Source organism: Agaricus bisporus (assembly GCF_000300575.1).
Source record: "Agaricus bisporus var. bisporus H97 unplaced genomic scaffold AGABI2scaffold_1, whole genome shotgun sequence".
In the NCBI taxonomy this organism is placed as follows: domain Eukaryota; kingdom Fungi; phylum Basidiomycota; class Agaricomycetes; order Agaricales; family Agaricaceae; genus Agaricus; species Agaricus bisporus.
In genome coordinates, this window is record NW_006267344.1 from 1,484,931 (window position 1) to 1,504,748 (window position 19,818).

The window sequence follows — 19,818 nt, forward strand, 5'->3', positions numbered from 1 at the left end:
GTCATCTGACCGATAAGCCGCACGCAGTGGCAGTGACAACACTGCTCTTCCCTTCATCCACACCCACATGCCCGCCAAATCGCCTGCGCAGGTCCTTCTTGAAAAGGCAGACAAGAAGGCAAATTCTTCTACAGGATGGTTCTCTTCTGCGTCGACCAAATTTGAGGAAGCCGGCGACCTCTACCAACAGGCAGCCAACAACTTCAAGATCGAGAAGCTCTTCAAGGAGGCTGGAGATACCTTTGCCCGTGAAGCAGAGTGTCGAGAGAAGTGCAATGAAGCGAACGAAGCTGGTAATGCTTGGTGGAACGCAGCCAAGGCATACAAGAAGACTCACCCGGACCGTGCGCACTGTTCATTGTTTGATGTAACACTCTTCCCCTCTCATCCAAATTTTAGTCGCCATTCAGGCGCTGACACAAACCATCACTCACCTCACCAAGTTGGGCCGCTTCAGGCAAGCAGCGGATCGTGAAAAGGAAATTGGACAGATCTACTTGCAGGAATTCCATGACCTTGGAAAAGCCTGTGATAGTTTCGTTCAAGCCGGTGACTGGTACGCCCAAGAGGACGCCGCAGCGCAAGTTCTTTATATTCTCTGCTGTTTCAAAGCTGATGATGCGAATAGAACGGCCAATGCTTGTTATAAGGAAGCAGCAGATCTATTGGCCGATTTGGGCCAGTATACCCAAGCCATTGCACGTTACGAACATGTCGCCGATCATTCACTTACTTCGGCTTTGACCAAGTATAGTGTCAAAGAGTATTGGTTGCGGGCAGGTCTTTGCGCACTGGCCCTGAACGTGAGGGATTTTGTTTTGACGTGGTGACAGTTTCTCAATTCTATAAAGGACGTTGTGACGGTCAGACGAAACATGACGAAGTATGGAAGTCAGGATACCACGTTCCTAAGTACGCGAGAAGCCAAGTTTGTTAACGCACTGGCGGAGGCAGTGGACGCGGCAGATGCAGAAATGTTTACGGGCGCTGTTGTGGAGTTTGACTCGGTGACGAAGCTTGATAATTGGAAAACAAGCATTTTGCTGAAGATCAAACGAGAAATTGAACAGCCTTCTGGTGAATCTGCTTGGGGAGGACTTACTTGAGAATAATGATTCTTCTTGTTTTCACACTATTTTACTTACTCTACTCTCAATCAATGCATTTCCGTACCTGAGTACGTCGACACGTGAAATGAACAGAATCCCTAAAAATAGCCATAGGGGACCAATTTTGATTGCGACCACGTCGACGTTTAGTGAAACTTAATTCTCTTTTTTTTTTGTCATTCATCGGACATGGACTTGTTACCAGCGCTCATCCTACGCGTATTACACTTTCTTTATGCTCTCACCTCTCTTGCCCGTTCTTTTTGGAAGCGTCAAACTCGACCCTATCCCCAAACGCTACAATCGCCTCGCCAAAAATTACCGAAAAACCTCGCCGTTGTCTTTGTCGGTGATACCAATATTTCTCCAGATATTGTACAGAGGACCATCTTTGAGAGTCTTTTGAATCTTGTGGAATGGTGTCGAATTGTAGGGATTCCCAAGTTGATTATTTACGAAGAGCATGGTTCGAATACATCTCCTCCTAATAACTCAACCTGACATCGCACTAGGACATATACTTCGATTAGAACGACAAATTTGTGAGACAATATTCGGTCAAGAATTCGAGCAGCATTCCAGTGACTCAGAGATGGACTATCAACCTCTCACTCCTCCTGCATCGGTCTATTCTGAATCACGCCAATTGTCCCCATGCCAGAGCGCCACGGATGTTACAAGTATCCAATGTCAAGGGCAAAAGAATAGCGAGCCTTCTGTACTGAGTAAATCGTTGCTATTGTTTTGAATTTTTTTCCGTGTTGAACCCCACCTTCAGCGCCTTCCTTGTGTCTTCTCTCATCTCGATCATCAAAGGATGCAATAGCGAACCTTGCCCGTTCGCTCTACCTCGAACACGGAAGTGATTCTACCAACGTAAGAAGGAGGAAATTGAAGTCAACAAATTTTTCTCTGACGGTCGACCATGTAGACTCACGTCTACAAGGTACGTCATCCTCGATGCCATTTTGCTTCCTTCCAGCTGATTGCAATGGAAGATGAGACTGGATTCTTACCTCCGGATTTTATGATCGTCCACCCTATAAATCCACTCCAGTACAACCGAACGCCGCTCGAGCTCCACGGCTTTCCCCCTTGGCACATGCGTCTCACCGAAATTTAGTGAGTAGCCCGCTGCATTTAGATCTTGATCAGTCTCTGACCAAACGTAGCCTCAACCAAGACGATCGCCGAGCGTGGCGGCACTGGCTTCGGAGTCGCCTGACATATACACCTGGTCCTACGGTTTTGGACGAAATCAGTTTCAGAACGGCGCTGGATGAGTTCGCCTTGGCAGAAATGCGGTTCGGAAAATAGAGCACACCATTGGAGTGGTGAAGTCACTGATGCAGATAATCGATGAGCGTTTGTTTCAATAGTCTGAAATGCTGAGTCAATTATATGCAGTTCGAACTTCGTGCACCACGGTGGTTTGTCTGCACTGCTATATGTACGAAGACCTCGCAAACATGGCAGAATCACCGGCGGTATCTGATGTCCGAGATGTCAAATCAGCCTGATGATCAAAACACTTGTGTATATAAATGCCCTCAGCCGCCACTGAAATCACTCTACTTATTTCCTAGCATGACGAAACTCAACGCATTTCTTTCCCCCTCTCCCTCGACCAAATTGACCCGCGAGGACTCTACAACTTGTAACAGATCGCCTCGGCGCGTGTCGACGACACCGACACCCCGTTCAAGCGCGGAAGCTGCACGGAACCGTGCGAAGAAAAGGATCATTGTATGCTGCGACGGGTAGGTATCCAGCTGGTGCTCGGTCAGGAGTCCGCAACAAAGTATTTAACATATCGCTTAGCACATGGCAAGATGGGCTTGGAGAGTCGCGTTCGAAGTATTCCAATGTCCTTGTGAGCTCAATTCACTCTACACCCATGCGCCACATCCAATTTTGCCTTCTCCTGTAGCGCCTAGCAAGAGCTATTGATTGCGAAGACGCCCGCCGAGGGCCCGATTGTCCTGAGGGCGTTACCCAACAAGGGGCCATCGAGCAGATCGTTTATTACCAATCAGGTGTGGGCACAGAAAACAACCCTTGGTCCGAGTATGTCGACGGTACGCATTTGGTTTACTAATACGATCTCTCATTCACTAAAAAAACCGCCATGTGATGCAGGGGCTACTGGTGCTTCTCTCGGTAAATACTTACCTTCAACCTGCTGTGTATGGAGTCACAAACTCAAATCCAAAAATAGGTGACAAGGTCGAAGAAGTATATGCGTTCATCGCCCAGTTTGTGGCACTTCCCTTTAAGTCTAAGAATTAGCAAGTACTGATCGCACGAAACAGTAATTACAGCCCCGGGGATGACGTGAGCGATGCTTTCCTTTCCATTGCTTCTGAGCTAATTAGAATCTACAGATCTACCTCTTCGGGTTTTCCAGGGTATGGCATATATCTCTATTACAAACGTTGATGTACTTACAGTTACAGGGGGCTTACACGGCTCGAATGGTGGCTATGTTTATTGTGTGTTTCTTATTGCGTTGGGATGCCGAGCTTTTGCCTGACTTTCCCAAGGGTGAAATTGGGGTACTTGACCGGAACGATATGGACCACTTTGCAAGTATTTTCGTGAACTTTCAAAGACGGGGCACAGAAAAAGATGCGAAAGGTAGATGGCTGACCATATGCATACTGCCTAGAGAGCGTACTAAATCTCGATGTCAACAGAACGAGATGTAATAGAATCGAACCTCGCTCCATGGCTGGATCCGAAATCAAAGGGAAAGATGCGCGTTGATAGTGATAGAGATGGTTTCACTATCAAGTATGGTCCCCTCATAGCTTTATTTTCGTCCCTTATATTTTGATATCCAGGTGCGTTGGTGTTTGGGATACAGTCGGGGCCCTGGGCCTCCCAGACGAAATTATCATCAAGAACCCCCAGAATATATTGTTTGGCTTTACCGATCCCGGACTGCTAGGGGCTCATGTCCAGTACGCTTTTCAAGCCTTAGCATTGGACGAGCGCAGGAAGGACTTTGTGAGTGTGACTAATGTATTATACATCGCAGGACTGATGAGTGGTAGAACTGTAATAAATTCGTACGAACTACCGCTGGTAAGAAAAAGGGCCAAGTCCTAAAACAGGTGAATATCTCTCAAAAAGCTCTGGAAGGCTTATAGCTGACTGCAATGCGTAATAAATTAGTGTTGGTTCACAGGTACTGTATTTTTTCAAGAAATCTATCAAGGACCAGATCATTCTGATGCGTTTGAATCTGATCAGGTTGCCATACAGATGTAAGTATATTCTTATTAGCACGGCCCATCACTCGCTTATCTATGCCAGGTTGGTGGGGGGTACTTGAATCACGATCTTTCAGATATCAGCCTGTTCTGGATGGCGGTCAGTTTGTTCCACCCATCAAATTTGACTACATGCTCAAAATTACTCAGGCAAACGTTGAATCTATGCTGGCATTGGATGTCAAATACTTGGAAAATCACCTTGAGCCCGTCGCGCGATGGGGCGAACAAGAGCCGCACAAGTAAGGTTGATGCCTTTTCTTTCAGGAGTATTTCTGACGGGGCGGTCTCGTAGCTCGGTCTCTGGGATATTTGTTATCGCCAAAACCATTCAGCGGGATATCCCCATGAAACCTGACGAAAAGACCTGTGAAAGTATCCATCCCTCGGCTCTAGCGCGGATCTCATCATATCCAAAGTTGAAAATCGCCGTTGAAAACCATCCTGAGCTTATCTGGGATTTGCTTGCGCTGGAAAAGCAGCTAAAAGCTTATTGGGAGACTAAATATGATCCGGAGTCTTCTCGTGCTCGAGAGTACACCACTAAAATGGTGAAACGCCAGAAAAGTGTCGGGTCGAGAATCAGTCGATTCCTGTCCACGTGGACTCTCACCAATGTTGACTCCAGGGGCGACGGTAAGAAATCAACGTTGGAGCAGGGAGGCGCTGGCGCTTTAAAGACTGGTTTGCCTGTCATAGAGACACCTTCTCCTATTTCCTAACTTCTCCATTAGCCTCTTAACTTATTATTGATGTTGTATACATAATTTATGTATCATAGTATGCATGCGCAATTGATTAATTAATATACAGCTCGTATGGTACACGAGTCAAGAGGCGTCAGATTCGCCGATCCCGGACATCCATGATGTCACCGGTGGGGGGGGGGTACCCTCCATATATGGTCTAGTCGTTGTCTACGGCATTGTGCCAGCGCACACCTTGAATCAGTCGGCGGAATACGGCCATCAGTTAATCAAAGCACGAGCCAGGCTCATGCTGGGCTCATTTAGGTCGACATGCAATCGAGGCAAAATCCTAGTCAGTCTCCGAATTCCAGTAATATATATTTCATTGTTCTCAATTATATATTGTAACAAATACAACACCTTTAGTTACATTTGGCCGTTTCATGCTTTGTCGTTGGTGTAGTCGGATGCATCAACTTGTGATGGCCAGGATGATGGACAGCTGTCGCCGTTCGTTTGCCGACGCTCGCTTTTGGTCTAGTCCAAATCAGTTGCCAGGGTTTAGCAGCCTCACGTGAGCCAGACCCATGTCCGGGATCGGTGAATCTGACACCTCTTGACACGAGTGGTACACGATCGCTGATCGACGATCGAGCTCCGATCCATGTGATCGGTGAAAGCGCACGTGCAACTTCCTATTGGGACCGTTTCCCATTCCGCTCTTCACATCTTTCGGTAACGGGACTCATTCACTATTCTCCTATGCGCTCAATACTAATCAAACTACTCGCAAACTATTGAAGAACTCTTCACGATCATACGAGCCCTCACCAATGGAAGCGGCTTCCAGCGAGTCCGGCCATGAATCCGAGCTAGACCCGTCTATCGACACCAAAAGTACAGGTCTCGTCACAAATCCAGCCCGCTTCTTACATCAATCCCATCATCAACGCGCACAAGAACAAGATGGCGTGGTCACGAGACGAATACCTCGAGGTATAGCTCTCACATCGTATGCCTCGACCCCGGCAACGTTCAAGGTAATGCCTCTGGACGCTGTACCTTCAACGACCAACGAGTACAATGCTCCAATCTCCCCAATAAATACAAGTGATATACAATCTTCCTCTCGCAAAATTTATTGGCCGCATCTATCTCGTCCTCGGTTTGCCGGAATAGAACAACAATATACCGACCAAAGAGAAGACAAAGAAATGTTGTTACACCATACGTACCCTCCGCATACACATGGTCAAGTTATACATTCAGACAGCGATACCCCTGTACCCGTAACCACATTATTTGCACGAAAGGCTTCACCACTTCATCTGCCTTACCTTGACGACTACCTAGCCCGAATACCTAGACCGTCGTTTACCCAAAGCCAACATCAAGGACTTGCTGAAGTGACAATGTTCAGGCCGATGGAGCGGCTTGAGAAATTAGGAAAGTCACTGGATGATCTGGAAGCCAATTCGGCCGTGGTCGCGCTCTGGAGGGATAGGAAATCGATTCTCGGCTCAGGAATAAATGTTGTGATCGGAGTTCTAGTCGGTGAGACTCTTGGTATCAATAGACAATACATGACTTCTCTGTAGGGATCCAGTGCTTTAGCCCCCTTCTACGATCTTAGGGGTGTCTTCAATACAGTTCAAATCTTTGCCCTAATTTTGAGCACCATTGGTGAGCAGGAACCACGTAAGGGTCAAGTCCATAGTCCTTTTTCATGACCATTGGTCAGTTCCCATCAGTGGCAAAAACCTCGAAGATAAGTGGAAAAAGTTGTTCTTGGGCACAATGTAAGTAAGGGACTGTGCTACCATGACACTAACGCTAACAGCTACTTAGCCCCAACGTACTTGCCCTCAACTTTGCTTCCGTGCTTACGCAGTCTTTAATCTTCCTCGTTATCTTCATGGCTATCACCTCGGGGTTACTCTATTACTTCTATCGTGCTCGAATCCGCTGCGATCGGTACAATACAGTTGAAGGCCTACAGCAGACCGAGGCAGAAGGGAGTCGTTGGGGTCTTATCATTGTGACCTTTCTACTCACGGTAATCTACTTACCCGTGAGCACAATGGCTGTACATGTGCTCGTGTGGTCGCAGGATCTATGGGTCGTGCCCAATCCCTACATCAATGCGACTTCGTTCCCTCCTGAAGTTGCTCCCTTAGGTCCCGCCGATGAATATAAACAACCGTTAGATTTCTGCTGGACGACAACAATGAAGCGCAATGAAATCAATTATGCACCTATCATCCTCGTCATTTCGGTGATCATTTTTGCTTCCGTAAGTGTGTCTCCCAATGCGATTGTCCTCGCCTGACATCTAGAAAGTTGACAGTATGGTATCCCATCATTTTACGTCGTGTGATCCAGCAATCCGTGCCTAAGGTTGACTCTTTCACTGAACTTGGGCGCCGGAGGCGGAATTGTGATATGGATACTGAATATCAACGCTTACTTTCGCGAGACAAGAATGCTTTTGCTTTCCTATATAACCGTTAGGTGCTGCGCTCTCCCACCTTGATGCAGCTGACATTTTCTGGTTCCAGAATTCCGCCGTGGGTGGGGCACATACGAATCTACTTATCTATTTGCCAAGCTCAGCACGCTAATTACCATCGCTGTCATCGACTCGGACAACTGTTTATTCCGCTCGTACTCACGAAAACTGATACCCATCATTCGTCAGATTCTCTTATTAGTATCCACTATTGCATTTTTCGTTTCCCAATGTATTTTTGCTCCCTTCTTGGATCCCGTTAATAATGCCAGTGAATGGACTTCAAGACTCAACTACGTAACGACATCAACGACTGCATTGCTGATTGCTTCAAATGTGCCCGGAAAAGAAATCATTGGCACTTATGTCTTATATTGGTTGGTGTATTCTTTTTCTGCGGGCTTATCGCTACTGACAAGGGCTCTCCGCAGTATCTATATTCTAACCTACGGACTTAGCTTCTGTAAGTTTGGCTCTCGTGGCCGCATATGCTTGGTTATCCATACGTCCCAAGATTTTATGGCCATCAACACCGGTGTATTGCAGCGACTCATTAAGCGTGAGCCGGTTCGCATTCAGTGCCCATAAACACTTACCCGGCGACGCTCATAGGATTAACGCGTCGTATCGACTTTAGTAAGTAATCTCTACTGCTGCGTAGGGCTAACTCAAATCACCTATTATCCAGGTATCGATGTATTTTCACCTCGGTATGGTTCTAGTGGAACTTTTCAAATAATCATACTTGATACGGAGTGTAGACTGGATCTTACACCATCGTCTATCCATCTAAAGCGGCGCATCTGGCAGGAGACTGTTTCTACGCTCTTATTCACTGATCCGAAAACCTGCATACCAAATGACCAGCCAGTGATTTATGCGCAAGCCCGTGATTCCGAGTATCCTCCGTATTTACTCCAATTTTCCGGTTCCCCTGCAGAGCGGCATGCTGAAAACATCAAGGTCAGTCCCCATCTCATTCTCCTGAATTTAGTTCTGGATCTATTTTAGATCCTACGTGAGGTTGGAAATTCAGTTTACGCCAAAGCTGTGGGACTTTGGTCTGGTCCAGACGGCGGTCATTTTAAAGATTTAGGTGAAGAGATTCAACAACACCACGTGGGCCCAGATTGCTATTGGAAGAATCCTCGGGAACATGACGCCTTTGAAGCAGTCAGCGTCTTTGGAAACGCTTGGTGGATACCTTTTCCTCCAACCCTGGTATGCTCCACCTCAGAGGTTTGATACTGACACCACTATCTTACGAGAACATAGGTTATCCGACATGATGATGGGCATACCTCAGTCCTCCAAGATGCCGAAGACCTTCAGTCATACATAGCTCAGAATTCAGATCCTGATGTAAGGAAGCGCAAGTATGTCAGGCTTTCTCTGAGAGCACTGGAAAATCAGGCTGTGATATGGCCATACGATCACTTTGAGGTCAGATTTCCTTGCTAAGAGAGCTAGTATCTCAACTGAGCTATGTGTCCAGCCCGTAGGACGATGGTCGTTTTCGTGCTGTGGCCAGCGGCGATATAGTGCTCGGACATCGACGCACTTTAATTCTTGCCGGTTCCGCATCAAGCGTCGAGGACGTCTAACATGGGACGGTATCGAAATCGGTAGTGGCTTTGACATTGAGTTGAGGTACACGAAGTCCATCAAAGTAGCGGGCGAGAAGATTGGCCTTGGCAGCGACTTTGATCTGACTCCGTCCTTGGCTCGTTTCCTCAAACTCAACCAGGAACAGATTCAACGACGATCCCAGATTATCGAGGAAAAACTATTTAATTACAGGCGGTTTCATCGAAGGGAAAGTCGATGGAAGGAGCGCGTTCTGTCATACCGATTCCTCGTCCATGTCTACGATCACCCTTTTCCGAACCCGAAGGATGAAGCAGAATTTGAGCATGATTCGCGGGTCAGGAGCATGTTGCAGGACAACGACAAAGTGTTGGCTGATACCTCTGTGCGATATCATAACACAGCACGGACAGAGACAACAGCGTGGTGGTATATTTTCTGGGTCAGTCAGTTCATATATTGCCATCACCGGGGGACTAATACTTTAACCTGAATCGAAGGACGACTTCTGGAGAAGGAATCGTGACACAATTCCAGCGTTGTCAACATACGCCTCAGATTTCAACCCACATTACCCTACTTCAGTTGCTTATACTCCTCTTCCTCGTCCTGTTTTAGAAGGCTTCCTGGCTCAGAGGGGCCTTTTCCGCCAGAAATCCAAGTGGAATGACTGGATGCATCATGGGTTTTTGAATAAAATTTACCTCAGATTGAATGAAACAGTATTTACCCCATCAACGGGGAAGGTGCGTATGACAATACCAGTCATAGAAATGAAGAGACTGACTAGATGTAGTCCGTTATGTTCCACCTTGGCCACGGATCGAAAGAGCTGGACATGAACCAAATTGATATTGCTACTCAAGCAGGATCATCGACTTTGGGGACAGGGGGTGGAACAGACCATGACATATCCTGGATTAGAACTCGACCTCTGTATCGATGGGAGGGGATTTTGACGGATCCTTTACGAGGAGGAAATAGCCATAGGACATGGCTGTCCAAGCTTGGGGCATGGTTTGGCATAACACCTGTTTGGAGAGGTCCATCGTCGACAAGTGGCCTGGCTGTAGATGTGGTGATAGATCAAAGTGGGAGATATGTACTGTTAAATAGCACTTCAGAGGGTGAAAGTACAATCTGAACTGCTTATATGATGATGTCATCTATTTGGCTGTACGCGATTCTGTAATTTTCAGAATAGGTCCAGACAGTTCTCATTATGTCGGGACGACTAAGACGCCCACGAAAACCTGAAGAACGATTAAACAATCGAAGCAAGTTGCCGCGGCCAGTAGATGAACCGCTGATAGAACACCATCTCGAGGACAGTGACGATGAAGACAGCGAGAACGACCCGAGTGGGAGTGAAGCATATACTGATAGTGAGAGCGACAGGATAGAGGGCGCGAATTATGATGCGGATGCCCCACGCACCGCGCAATGGGTCGACGAAGATGAGTTTGAAGAGGATAATGACGAGGAGCAGGAAGAGGCCGGCCCGTCGCAGTCGGTACTTTATTCAGAATTGTTCCTGGCTCATTCACTACTCACTGTTGTTTGATTTTTTTTTAGAATATACTACAAAATGGTATGCTTAATAAAAATTCCGACAATCCCAGCTTATACACATGCATATTAGATCTTTCGGTGCTTCCTTTCGGCGCACTGAGAAAGGCACAATCGGTTCTCGACCGCGAGGATGCTCTAACTGACAATAGCGAAGATGAAAACAGCGAAGGTGAAAGCATCGGCGAAAGCTCAGAAAATGAGTCTTCGAACAGAAATGTAGTTGTAAAACCGCGTAAGGACATCGCGAAGAGGTCCAACAAACATGCGTGAGTATTACATACTTTTCTATCTCGCAGACTACACTGATTTGATATTAAGACCCATTGAAGTGACGTCCAAGAGGCCCGTTACACGCCGACGTCAGATTGTAGAAACCAAGAAGATTGTGAGTAAGCCCAGAGTACTCTCCGGACTTCAACTGATTCGAAATAGGAATCTCGAGATCCACGATTTTTGTCTGTCGCAGGGGAATTCAAGACGGACAAATTTCAGACAAATTACGGCTTTCTTGCGGACGTTCATCGTAGTGAATTGAATGTTTTGCGAGATAATCTCAAGCGAGCAAGGAAACTTATGCAAAACGCACCCCGCCATCTCAAGGATGATTATGAGGCAGAGACGCAGCGGCTGGAGCTAGCCGTGAAGAGGGCGGAAAGTACAGTGAATAGGGAACGTATGGATGGGGTACAACGAGAAGCATTGCGAAAAGCAGCGAAAGATGAGAAAGAGAAGCAGAAGCAAGGCAAGGGTAACTGGTATCTCAAGAAGGGTAAGTGGCTGGCGAGGCTTTTTTGCATACAGATGTTAACTCTGATGCTCAAACGACAGCGGAAAAACGAGAGCTAGTGACGCATGCAAGGTACGAGGCTCTAGCCGCGGAGGGAGGCAAAAGGGCAGTGAAACGTGCTATCGAGAAAAAGCAGAAGAAAATTAGCCAAAAGGAAAAGAGGTCCCGGCCATTTCCCAAAGTCAGCGGGGATGCGCGGAAGCGGAATACAAGTGGAGGAGACGAGGGTGTCCGAAAACGACGGAAAGTAGCAATGAGCTGAACACGGCGAAGTAGTCTAGTTTATGTTTCGATATTTTAGGATGACCTATCCTCTTGTCTCTGCCCTCCATCCCATGAGCGTCTTGCTCAGCGCAGTCCCCCATGCTGTTGCCCAGTCATCTGGCCATGACTTCAGAGCAACTTCACCACAATCTAGAAGGATTTTATCCCATGCAGACCCTTCAACCTATGGCATGTCCGGATGATGGTAGCGATAAAAATTTCAATCAGGATGTCTACAGCGAAGAGCCGCCACGTTCAAGCCGACCTTCCACTCCGTCGTCTTCATCCTCGTCCTCTTCGAGCACTGGAGGTGGACTTGGGGCACTTGCCTCGGTGGTCGAACAGGCGATAGCAAGGTGGGCAAGGGGTGCCCGAAGATCTTCAGCGTCAAGCTCGTCAAGCTCATCATCCTCTTCTTCTGAGCTTTCCGAGAATACTCGCCGCTTTTCGATCCACAGGCGCCGCAGACGTCGGTCGAACGCGAGCAGTCTACACACCAATGTTTCGGAAAGAGATATTGCGGCTCGTATCACACGTATGAAGGCCCTTGAAGAATCCAGACAGATACCCCGTCAGTTCATCTTGTATCTTCCACCTCCACCCAAGCATCCTCAAAGCTCCAGATGCACGGCGAGGGGACACGACGATGGTGACTATGGCTCCAAAAAAGTAATACGAACTTCTTCTCTTTCTTTGGTTCTCGATCAACTGGGAGAGAGATTGAAGAGGACAACAAGGGGCCGGCGCCTTCATGGAAAGTTTGGCGTCGGCACTTTGCCTTTACATCAGTCGAGGAAGGTTACATATAGACCACAAGGGCAGTCGGTGATCACGGCCACTGAGAGTGGATCGACTACCCCGCTACAGGGATCAAATATCCGGAGGAGTGATAAAGGGAAACATCGAGAAGGTTCAAACCATCTCCATCACCTTCAGGCTGCTAGCAAGGCCCCTAGAGCGTGGTTTCTGGACGTTTCTTCTCCGACTTGGGGCGACTTGAAGGCCATCGGCAAAGTATTGCATACTTATGACACATTTATCTTTGCTAACTTCCTCTCTCCCCCAGCTCCTTCATCTCCACCCCCTTACACTAGAAGATATCCTCCAACAGGAACCTAGAGAGAAACTAGATTTATTTCAAAAACTTGGATATTATTTTATCTCCTTCCGGGCAATCGAAACACGCGACGATCGTGAAAAATTCCAGCGAAAGATACACAAAATGGACGGGCAACTAGAGACTGCTGCTAATCATGACGGAACCGTTCGCGAGACGAATGTCTACCTTGTAGTTTTTGATGAAGGCATCTGCTGCGTACATCTTTTTTTTTTTTGCTGCTTTGTTTCTCTGTGAATGATATATATATGCAGTTCCACTACAATGATATTGCAGGTTCGAAGACTAAGTCCACGGGACGAACTTTGATTGACCCCTCTCTTAGAGCATACTGACCGAGTTCGCAATCGTATTGCACTCCTTGAAGAAGTTGCCAATATGTCAGCTGGTAGGCCGAATCTCACGGCATGCGACTTATTTCTAATGAGCTTGATAGATTGGATTGCACATGGCATCTTGGATTCCATAGTCGATTCATTTTTCCCTTATCTGGAGAATATTGAAAAGGAGGTTATGGCTATTGAGGAACTTGTCTTTTCAGCAAATGCGGCATACACTTCCACAACTCCTCCAACACAGACTAACATTGAAAGTTTTGAGAAGCCTCAGATATTTCCTCTTTCCGAGACTTTGTCTTTCAGCGAGAAGTCCAGTGTTGGAGGAAGCATGCGCCCTCATTTCGCGGTACCTAAATGGACATTGCAACTTCTTTCTCGTCGCATCCGCCGCTTCTTCAAGCGAGTTTGGCAACGTATGGTTAACTCTCCGGTAGCAACGCCCACTGCCACCGCGTTAACTCTCAGACAGATGGCTAGGACACGCAGACTCGTGACTTCACTTGGCCGCTTACTCGCCAGCAAGTCTGAGGTCGTCGCTCAAATCAAGAAAAGGCTCCTTAAAACAGGAACTTTGGACCCAAGTGTAAATGCGGAAGAGCTCGAAGTCGCTATGTATATGGGAGATATTCAGGGTAAATTTAGGGTCAAGGTATTGTATATTTGCTAATTGAGCCTGCCATAGATCACATTCTTACATTTCAACATTCTTTGAACCACTACGAGCGTATGCTAAGTCAATCACATCCGGCATATCTATCTCAGCTACGAGCTACTTTCGCTAGTAGCAAGTCCGGAACTGACAAGTCTCTTTTCTATTTAACTTCCGTGTCAATTGCTGTTATATGTGTCCAAGTAGTCATGGGTGAGTGAGTAGTCATCGCAGCGCGATACATTTTGTTAATAAATAACTAGGCAACTTTTCTATGAATATAAATGTTCCCAGGGACGGAACAGGCTACAGGGTTTTTGGTGTAGTCTTCTCCCTAGCTATCATCGTCCTGTTCATCTACGTGAATATTGTGCGTTACTGGTGGAAGCAAGCCGGGAAGACACGGCGGGCCCTGCTGTAACAGGTTGTGTTCCATTGTACTGCTACTAACACCTCGCACCTGGCTGTTGAAGAGCTTTCATCATTATATACAGATAGATATCTACGACTTAATTTACAATTCATCTGACAAGCACGAACTCGTGTACATCGGATTCGAAATCGCTTTTATTCATTCGTAATAGGAAGGGAAGTCTTACGTAGACCATGTCTGGACATTACATCGTCAGCTTGTTCAAGGGCTTCCTTGACTGATTGATCGCTCGAGTCAGCACTTTACATTTAAACCCTTGACAACAAAAGACGTACCTCTCTCACTGAAGGCACTTTGTTTACGCTCAAGTTCATCAAACGTAAGACGAAGTTTTTCCCGTTGACGGCGTATCGTACCGTCAACATGCTGGAGATGTTCCGATTCGCTCTTTAAACATTCTAGCCCGTCTTGCACTTGCAATTGGAGGGCCTCGAGGCTAGATATCTGTTCAAGGTATATATCTCTGATCTCTTCCCATTGGTGACCTAAGCCGTAAAGTTAGGTAGCGAGGACGATATTGAGACTTGAACGCACCAGATGCCTGGGCATCACGCACGACAGATGTATATCTGGACATTTGATTGTGCAGCTCTTGGTCATCTGCCCAGGAAACGGTCTTTCCTCCTAGTTCGCTAACGCTTCCACGCTTGATACAACTCCTGCGGCGTGCGACTCCATTTGGATTCGGTGAGGTATCATCCCCTGAAGGAGAGGATTGGGCCGATCGGGGAACTTCATCTGCTGTGATATCTTTAAGTGGAGCTGGCGGTGGAGAGTCATCCGACAACGATTCCGGAAGCTCCGGATCACCCAGGGCTGATTCCGCCTGTCCGGTTTCATCATCCAAACCAAATGCCGATCGTTGACCTCGGAGAATGACGGGTAAGGGAGGAGGGGAGACGACAATAGAAGAGCGGGACAGTGAAGGATCCGCTGGCGTATGCTTGTTAGAAACGGGGAGTGAGGCGACTCTTTCAGGCTTTATTGTGCGCGATATACTCAAGAGCGCTTGGGCTCTCGAATACAGTTTTGATTTAGATGATGTAGATGCATTTCCTTGGGCAGTCGCATGTACAACCAAGGGTTCGGATTTGGGTGGTACTGCCCCAGAAGCCGTCCATTTGACCGGTGGCGGGCCAGATGTACTGGGTATACATTGTGGGCATTGGCGTTGACCATGGTTATGGTTTAAGTGGGTAGCGACGGAAGGTTGTCTCCCAGAACTCGAGGAGCGTCGAACGGCCGATGCACTAGCCCGTTTCTGTTGTTCGCGGAACCACCTTTCCATTTCCTTTACGCGAAAATCATCTGGCAGGATAAAACTTTTGAACGGGGACGATGTCTTTGAAACAGTCATTGATGCCTTCGCGTACTTGGAGCCTTTTCGAACCATGCGTTCTTTCAGGTGCCGTATCTCGAGAATGCGAGCCCAGTTGATGGGATTTTTGCCGAGTTCGTAAGTCTCCAGTTTGAGCAGCTGCTCGTACATGGCAGCGGTTCCTGGAGGTATAAGGACCTGGGTTTGCGGAGATGAGGCCGAGCAGATGGCAAGGTAAGCAGCATACCTTGAGTTCATTGAGGGTATCAGTGGTCTGGAGATAGCGCCATCCCATGGGAGAGGTGGAGTCATAAGGCTCGAGCTGACCGCGTACGGGGCTGGACTGGAGGTAATTGAGCGGTTTGGACATGAGAGAAGTGACATGGAGAAGAAAACTTGAGCTTGCCAAGTAGGAAGTGATTTGCCACGGTGCACGAGGCGGCGACCAGAATCACACTGAATGTGCAGCTTCGGCTTTCTCCGCCCCGCGTTTCCACTCCCGTCCATGTCCCTCTCACTCGCAAAATATGAGTCCTTCCTCGTGAACAACGTATCTACCATCTCCAGCCTCGAATCCTCCCTCAGGTCCATTACATGGTTTCTTCCCGGCAGATTCAAAGATGCCGAACTTGCTTCTGAAGCCCGTTCGTCGACCACCCTTGTTTTGTCATAGGTCTCTGATTTTCAGACTAGTCACTGCCCTTATGAATGCTACAAGCATGTATCATGACACCATCCTCGCCAAAGTCGTCGACAAAAATCCCCAGTACCGGCCTCTGATTCCAGCGTCCCTGCATACCCGATACACCCGGGCGTGGATAAAAAAGAGCTCGCAGTACAAGTGGTCCGCTCGTATTCTTGAACTTCTCCGCTTCACTGAGCTGGTCATGGAAATGGTTTTCAAACGCAAATTGTCAGAAAAGACGCGTTGGAGAGGAATTCTTGCCATTGAAACTATCAAGTAAATGATTGTTTGAGGGCTCTCGGATCACGTACTCACCTTACCCTCCCAGAACCATCTTGCGTCTTTTATTGCTGAAAATCACATGCCGGCCTCTCCTTTCCTCACCGCTTCCGGAGCGCGATTTTGACCCGACTTTACTCCCGCCCTCTAGCGCCGAGTCTTCCCCAACTCTAGTATCCTCATCCGTATCTTCTCTTCCCGCAACGCCTGATCATCTAAGAAATAACCATCTGTCGTTACCCCCACATGCGCTGCTCACCACATCCCCCCCGCCTATGCGCTCGGATATGGCTGTAGAAGAATATTTATTGCCAAAAGCACTGACAACATCCTCGGTGAAGCCGTCCATATCTCTTTTGAAAGCCCTTTCTTCTCCACAAGAATGGCTCGGAGAGATCATCTACATCTTGCGACCGTTCGCTTACGGCAGGTCTACGCTTGCGTCTTACTAAATAATCTCTAATATTTAACGCAACAGCGTCCTTGTTGGCGTATGATCGCCGCAACAAGAGGACTTCGAATCGTGCTCTCATGACGATCTTCGTCATGGAGCTTGTCTCCCGTCATCTCAGGAGGACTCCACCAGCATCCGCCGCGTTGGAGAGATCTGAATACGCCCGAAGAGACAAGGATATGCTATGGTACCTACTTCGAGGCTCTATCTGGGAGACTTATACTCGGTAATTATTGTCTGATATCGTATTCGCTACCACTTACTCACTTCTATACTTAGTCCCAAGCTAGAATCATTTGTGGCCAGCGCCTCGTGTGCACCTTTATTGGGGTTGTTCGGTGTCTTAGTGAAAGAGTGGATCCCGTTGATCGACGAATATTATTATTGTGTGTTTTCTGGCTCGCTTGCGCTTCACTTTACTGACGTCTCCTTCCAGATACTGCTCCTTAATCCTCTTGGCGTCTTCTTGTTTTCGGTGGTTGTCTTTGTATTGTACCATTCTTACGCTTTTGATGGGTAATTTATGCAATGCGGGCATCACGAAACGGAAAAATGTTCAATTCTGATCTTTCGACTCAAGTTTTTACGTTTGTGTACCGATTCATCACATGTTTCCTATCTTTGACTTTTTAAGGTGAATCGCCTCGCAGCATGTGGTAGGGCACCCATTTATCTCCTATCTGTTAAGCGCGGATAATAAGTGTGGAAATCTTCTATCCCTCTTTCTTTTCGGATCTCTCAGGTCTTACCATCTCGTTTCTTCTCGCTCTGACAGAAAATGTCCTCTACCCAACTGCCCCCTTTGCGCCGAGTTGTCACGGCTCACGACCACCAAGGACTCGCTGTGGTCGATAGCGATATGTTGCTGGAGTCTGAAGTAAGTTGCACTGATTGCAGATCAAATCATTTACGCGGTTCCATAGCGCATGGAAGTTGCTCCGGGTGTTCGAGCTGCATCTATCTGGCTTACAACTGGTGGCCTTCCAGTAGATGACAACAACAATCCGTACGAACTGGCCAAACAACATATGTTCTTGCTCAAATAGCTAAAGCCTGAATGTTACAGTGAGGATGGGGCGAAACGTCCAATTGAAGACACCAGCAACTTCGGGATTGTCCATCCCTCAGGCACTAATGTTCGGTCGACGGAGCTGGGACCTGGAGCCTTTGCACCTATGGTCAGATTTTCAACAATATGTCTGCCAGTGACCTTGGTGATATCTAATTGAATGCTATAGCATCGCACTAGCTCCTTGGATTATAACATACTGGGTTCGTTTGAGTCATTAGCTTTGATTCCAACCTGACACCATCTTCTACTCAGTCTCGGGCACCCTCATTCTTATCACCGAAGATGGCACCCAGACTCTCTTGAAGAACCCAGGAGATACTGTCATTCAAAAAGGCACCATGCACGCATGGAAAAATCCTTCGGATACCCAGCCTGTCAGATGGATCACTGTTCTTGTCGCTGCGAAGCCCGCGACTGTGAATGGAGAACCACTTAAACCAGAGATCATAGCGGGCGAGCCCAAATCATTGTGACCATTTCCGGCCGAAGCGGGTCGGCAGCGTATATTTATGCATTTTATGTCATACGTCCCATGTCATTGGCAGCAAATTCAACGCTATTGAAGGTTTACGAATAGACCACCGTCGACCAGGAGGGATGCACCTGTTACATAACATGCAAGGTCGCTTGCAAGAAAAACAACAGGGCCAGCGATATCATCAGGAGCTTTTTAAGTATGCGTTTAGTGCATCAGGTGCTCCATAAAAATGGCCAAGTACTTACTACCCAGCCTCTTCATAGCCGTACGATTAATCATGTACTCACGCTTTGTCGAATCAGATAAGTCTTCTTTGTTGATATCTGTTTCGATTGTTCCAGGAAGAATTGCATTGGCGCGGATACCCCACTTCCCGAGCGCCACAGCGCAGCTTTGCATAAGCGATAGAATCCCCGCTTTAGTTGGGGTGTAGTGACTGGCGACCAGTTAAAGAAAGACGATTGATCAGGAATGGACCACCCTGATCCGCACCAATCCTCACCATTGTAATTCTCCTCCCACCAATGCCGATATAGAGGATATACCAATGATAGAACCACCTTGTGGAACCTGGCCCTTCATCTGATTCGCAACCGCTGGGAATTTATTTTGAATTGTGGTTCGAATATGACATGAGAGATTGGAGAGTCACCCTGGACTATATAGAAGGAACCGTCTAGATTGACTTGTCTTGTATGTTCCCAGACTGCATGTGGCATAGTCAAAAATTCGGCGAAGGGACATATTCCAGCGTTTGATACAAGAACATCGATACGGCCGAAGACGGTGACTCCTGCTTCAACTATCTATGTCAGTAAAAATCAGTTGATGCAAAAATCGGAGCTAATACGGACGATCACCTTAGCAGAGGTAGCTGGGTCTCCGATATCACCAGGTACGGTGACGACCTTTACGGTGTCATTTTCAACCTGGCTTTGTAGGGATCTTATCTCGGCTTCCGTTTCCGTATCACCGTAGTAGTGCAAAATCAAACCAGTTGCTCCTTGCTTTGCAAACTGGATTGCGCTGATCACCAATTGAACTTAGCTTGTGCAAATTTACAGCATAAGACAGCGGTATTTACCAAGCTCGTCCAATTCCTCTTGAAGAACCGGTGATGCAGACGATTTTATTCGTGGCAAGACTCATGGTAACAGGTTTCGAGATTTTTGATTGTTCCCCCAGCGATTGTCTATCTACATA

The 19,818-nt window shown here is 47.4% G+C and overlaps 9 protein-coding genes across 9 annotated transcripts; 7 read left to right on the forward strand and 2 right to left on the reverse strand.

The window, feature by feature from the left end:
* Positions 1–39: 39 nt before the first annotated feature.
* Positions 40–1,190, forward strand: AGABI2DRAFT_189575 (vesicular-fusion protein SEC17). Its single transcript, XM_006454241.1, has 4 exons — positions 40–344; positions 400–580; positions 629–803; positions 852–1,190. The coding sequence occupies exons 1-4, from the start codon at positions 68–70 to the stop codon at positions 1,104–1,106; spliced, it is 888 nt and encodes a 295-aa protein (XP_006454304.1). The 5' UTR covers positions 40–67; the 3' UTR covers positions 1,107–1,190.
* A 101-nt stretch (positions 1,191–1,291) lies between these two features.
* On the forward strand, positions 1,292–2,548 carry AGABI2DRAFT_197250 (hypothetical protein). Its single transcript, XM_006454242.1, has 5 exons — positions 1,292–1,575; positions 1,622–1,834; positions 1,888–2,055; positions 2,108–2,231; positions 2,282–2,548. Exons 1-5 carry the CDS (start codon positions 1,299–1,301, stop codon positions 2,424–2,426), a joined length of 927 nt encoding a protein of 308 aa, XP_006454305.1. The 5' UTR covers positions 1,292–1,298; the 3' UTR covers positions 2,427–2,548.
* Positions 2,549–3,242: 694 nt separating this feature from the next.
* Positions 3,243–5,106, forward strand: AGABI2DRAFT_61172 (hypothetical protein; the record flags this gene model as incomplete). Its single annotated transcript, XM_006454243.1, has 12 exons — positions 3,243–3,364; positions 3,422–3,443; positions 3,494–3,517; positions 3,566–3,601; positions 3,653–3,746; positions 3,806–3,902; positions 3,953–4,118; positions 4,166–4,225; positions 4,287–4,304; positions 4,428–4,484; positions 4,535–4,626; positions 4,680–5,106. The coding sequence occupies 12 exons, from the start codon at positions 3,243–3,245 to the stop codon at positions 5,104–5,106; spliced, it is 1,215 nt and encodes a 404-aa protein (XP_006454306.1).
* A 1,181-nt stretch (positions 5,107–6,287) lies between these two features.
* Positions 6,288–10,313, forward strand: AGABI2DRAFT_197252 (hypothetical protein; the record flags this gene model as incomplete). Its single annotated transcript, XM_006454244.1, has 13 exons — positions 6,288–6,623; positions 6,672–6,782; positions 6,965–7,372; positions 7,414–7,579; positions 7,632–7,959; positions 8,014–8,045; positions 8,097–8,160; positions 8,344–8,545; positions 8,594–8,803; positions 8,858–9,025; positions 9,078–9,611; positions 9,670–9,915; positions 9,966–10,313. The coding sequence occupies 13 exons, from the start codon at positions 6,288–6,290 to the stop codon at positions 10,311–10,313; spliced, it is 3,153 nt and encodes a 1,050-aa protein (XP_006454307.1).
* A 78-nt stretch (positions 10,314–10,391) lies between these two features.
* On the forward strand, positions 10,392–11,857 carry AGABI2DRAFT_182280 (hypothetical protein; the record flags this gene model as incomplete). The annotated part of the gene is made up of 5 exons (XM_006454245.1): positions 10,392–10,678; positions 10,792–11,007; positions 11,060–11,126; positions 11,174–11,510; positions 11,570–11,857. The coding sequence occupies 5 exons, from the start codon at positions 10,392–10,394 to the stop codon at positions 11,788–11,790; spliced, it is 1,128 nt and encodes a 375-aa protein (XP_006454308.1). The 3' UTR covers positions 11,791–11,857.
* A 406-nt stretch (positions 11,858–12,263) lies between these two features.
* Positions 12,264–14,495, forward strand: AGABI2DRAFT_197257 (hypothetical protein). The gene is made up of 7 exons (XM_006454246.1): positions 12,264–12,806; positions 12,859–13,107; positions 13,164–13,185; positions 13,235–13,297; positions 13,346–13,879; positions 13,930–14,109; positions 14,160–14,495. The coding sequence occupies exons 1-7, from the start codon at positions 12,330–12,332 to the stop codon at positions 14,315–14,317; spliced, it is 1,683 nt and encodes a 560-aa protein (XP_006454309.1). The 5' UTR covers positions 12,264–12,329; the 3' UTR covers positions 14,318–14,495.
* Positions 14,464–16,017, reverse strand: AGABI2DRAFT_114062 (hypothetical protein; the record flags this gene model as incomplete). The annotated part of the gene is made up of 4 exons (XM_006454247.1): positions 14,464–14,546; positions 14,605–14,814; positions 14,864–15,845; positions 15,895–16,017. 4 exons carry the CDS (start codon positions 16,015–16,017, stop codon positions 14,464–14,466), a joined length of 1,398 nt encoding a protein of 465 aa, XP_006454310.1.
* Positions 16,018–16,138: 121 nt separating this feature from the next.
* Positions 16,139–17,682, forward strand: AGABI2DRAFT_189580 (hypothetical protein). Its single transcript, XM_006454248.1, has 6 exons — positions 16,139–16,291; positions 16,341–16,608; positions 16,661–17,037; positions 17,090–17,291; positions 17,345–17,451; positions 17,502–17,682. Exons 1-6 carry the CDS (start codon positions 16,153–16,155, stop codon positions 17,513–17,515), a joined length of 1,107 nt encoding a protein of 368 aa, XP_006454311.1. The 5' UTR covers positions 16,139–16,152; the 3' UTR covers positions 17,516–17,682.
* Positions 17,683–18,388: 706 nt separating this feature from the next.
* On the reverse strand, positions 18,389–19,813 carry AGABI2DRAFT_182285 (hypothetical protein). Its single transcript, XM_006454249.1, has 6 exons — positions 19,700–19,813; positions 19,476–19,641; positions 19,268–19,421; positions 19,118–19,211; positions 18,861–19,051; positions 18,389–18,803 (listed from the first exon to the last, which is right to left on the reverse strand). The coding sequence occupies exons 1-6, from the start codon at positions 19,762–19,764 to the stop codon at positions 18,694–18,696; spliced, it is 780 nt and encodes a 259-aa protein (XP_006454312.1). The 5' UTR covers positions 19,765–19,813; the 3' UTR covers positions 18,389–18,693.
* Between the last annotated feature and the right edge of the window lie 5 nt (positions 19,814–19,818).

Coding starts and splice junctions, on each gene's coding strand:
- AGABI2DRAFT_189575 (XM_006454241.1), top strand. CDS start 68: ATGCCCGCCAAATCGCCTGCGCAGGTCCTTCTTGAAAAGGCAGACAAG. Junction 581..628: donor GCCCAAGAGGACGCCGCAGC/GCAAGTTCTTTA, acceptor TGATGCGAATAG/AACGGCCAATGCTTGTTATA. Junction 804..851: donor TTTGCGCACTGGCCCTGAAC/GTGAGGGATTTT, acceptor AATTCTATAAAG/GACGTTGTGACGGTCAGACG.
- AGABI2DRAFT_197250 (XM_006454242.1), top strand. CDS start 1,299: ATGGACTTGTTACCAGCGCTCATCCTACGCGTATTACACTTTCTTTAT. Junction 1,576..1,621: donor GATTATTTACGAAGAGCATG/GTTCGAATACAT, acceptor ACATCGCACTAG/GACATATACTTCGATTAGAA. Junction 2,232..2,281: donor ATGCGTCTCACCGAAATTTA/GTGAGTAGCCCG, acceptor GACCAAACGTAG/CCTCAACCAAGACGATCGCC.
- AGABI2DRAFT_197257 (XM_006454246.1), top strand. CDS start 12,330: ATGAAGGCCCTTGAAGAATCCAGACAGATACCCCGTCAGTTCATCTTG. Junction 13,186..13,234: donor CCACTACAATGATATTGCAG/GTTCGAAGACTA, acceptor CCCCTCTCTTAG/AGCATACTGACCGAGTTCGC. Junction 13,298..13,345: donor AGTTGCCAATATGTCAGCTG/GTAGGCCGAATC, acceptor TGAGCTTGATAG/ATTGGATTGCACATGGCATC.
- AGABI2DRAFT_189580 (XM_006454248.1), top strand. CDS start 16,153: ATGTCCCTCTCACTCGCAAAATATGAGTCCTTCCTCGTGAACAACGTA. Junction 16,609..16,660: donor CTTGCCATTGAAACTATCAA/GTAAATGATTGT, acceptor TTACCCTCCCAG/AACCATCTTGCGTCTTTTAT. Junction 17,292..17,344: donor ATCTGGGAGACTTATACTCG/GTAATTATTGTC, acceptor TTCTATACTTAG/TCCCAAGCTAGAATCATTTG.
- AGABI2DRAFT_182285 (XM_006454249.1), bottom strand. CDS start 19,764: ATGAGTCTTGCCACGAATAAAATCGTCTGCATCACCGGTTCTTCAAGA. Junction 19,212..19,267: donor TTCCTTCTATATAGTCCAGG/GTGACTCTCCAA, acceptor ATAAATTCCCAG/CGGTTGCGAATCAGATGAAG. Junction 19,052..19,117: donor GTGGGAGGAGAATTACAATG/GTGAGGATTGGT, acceptor ACTGGTCGCCAG/TCACTACACCCCAACTAAAG.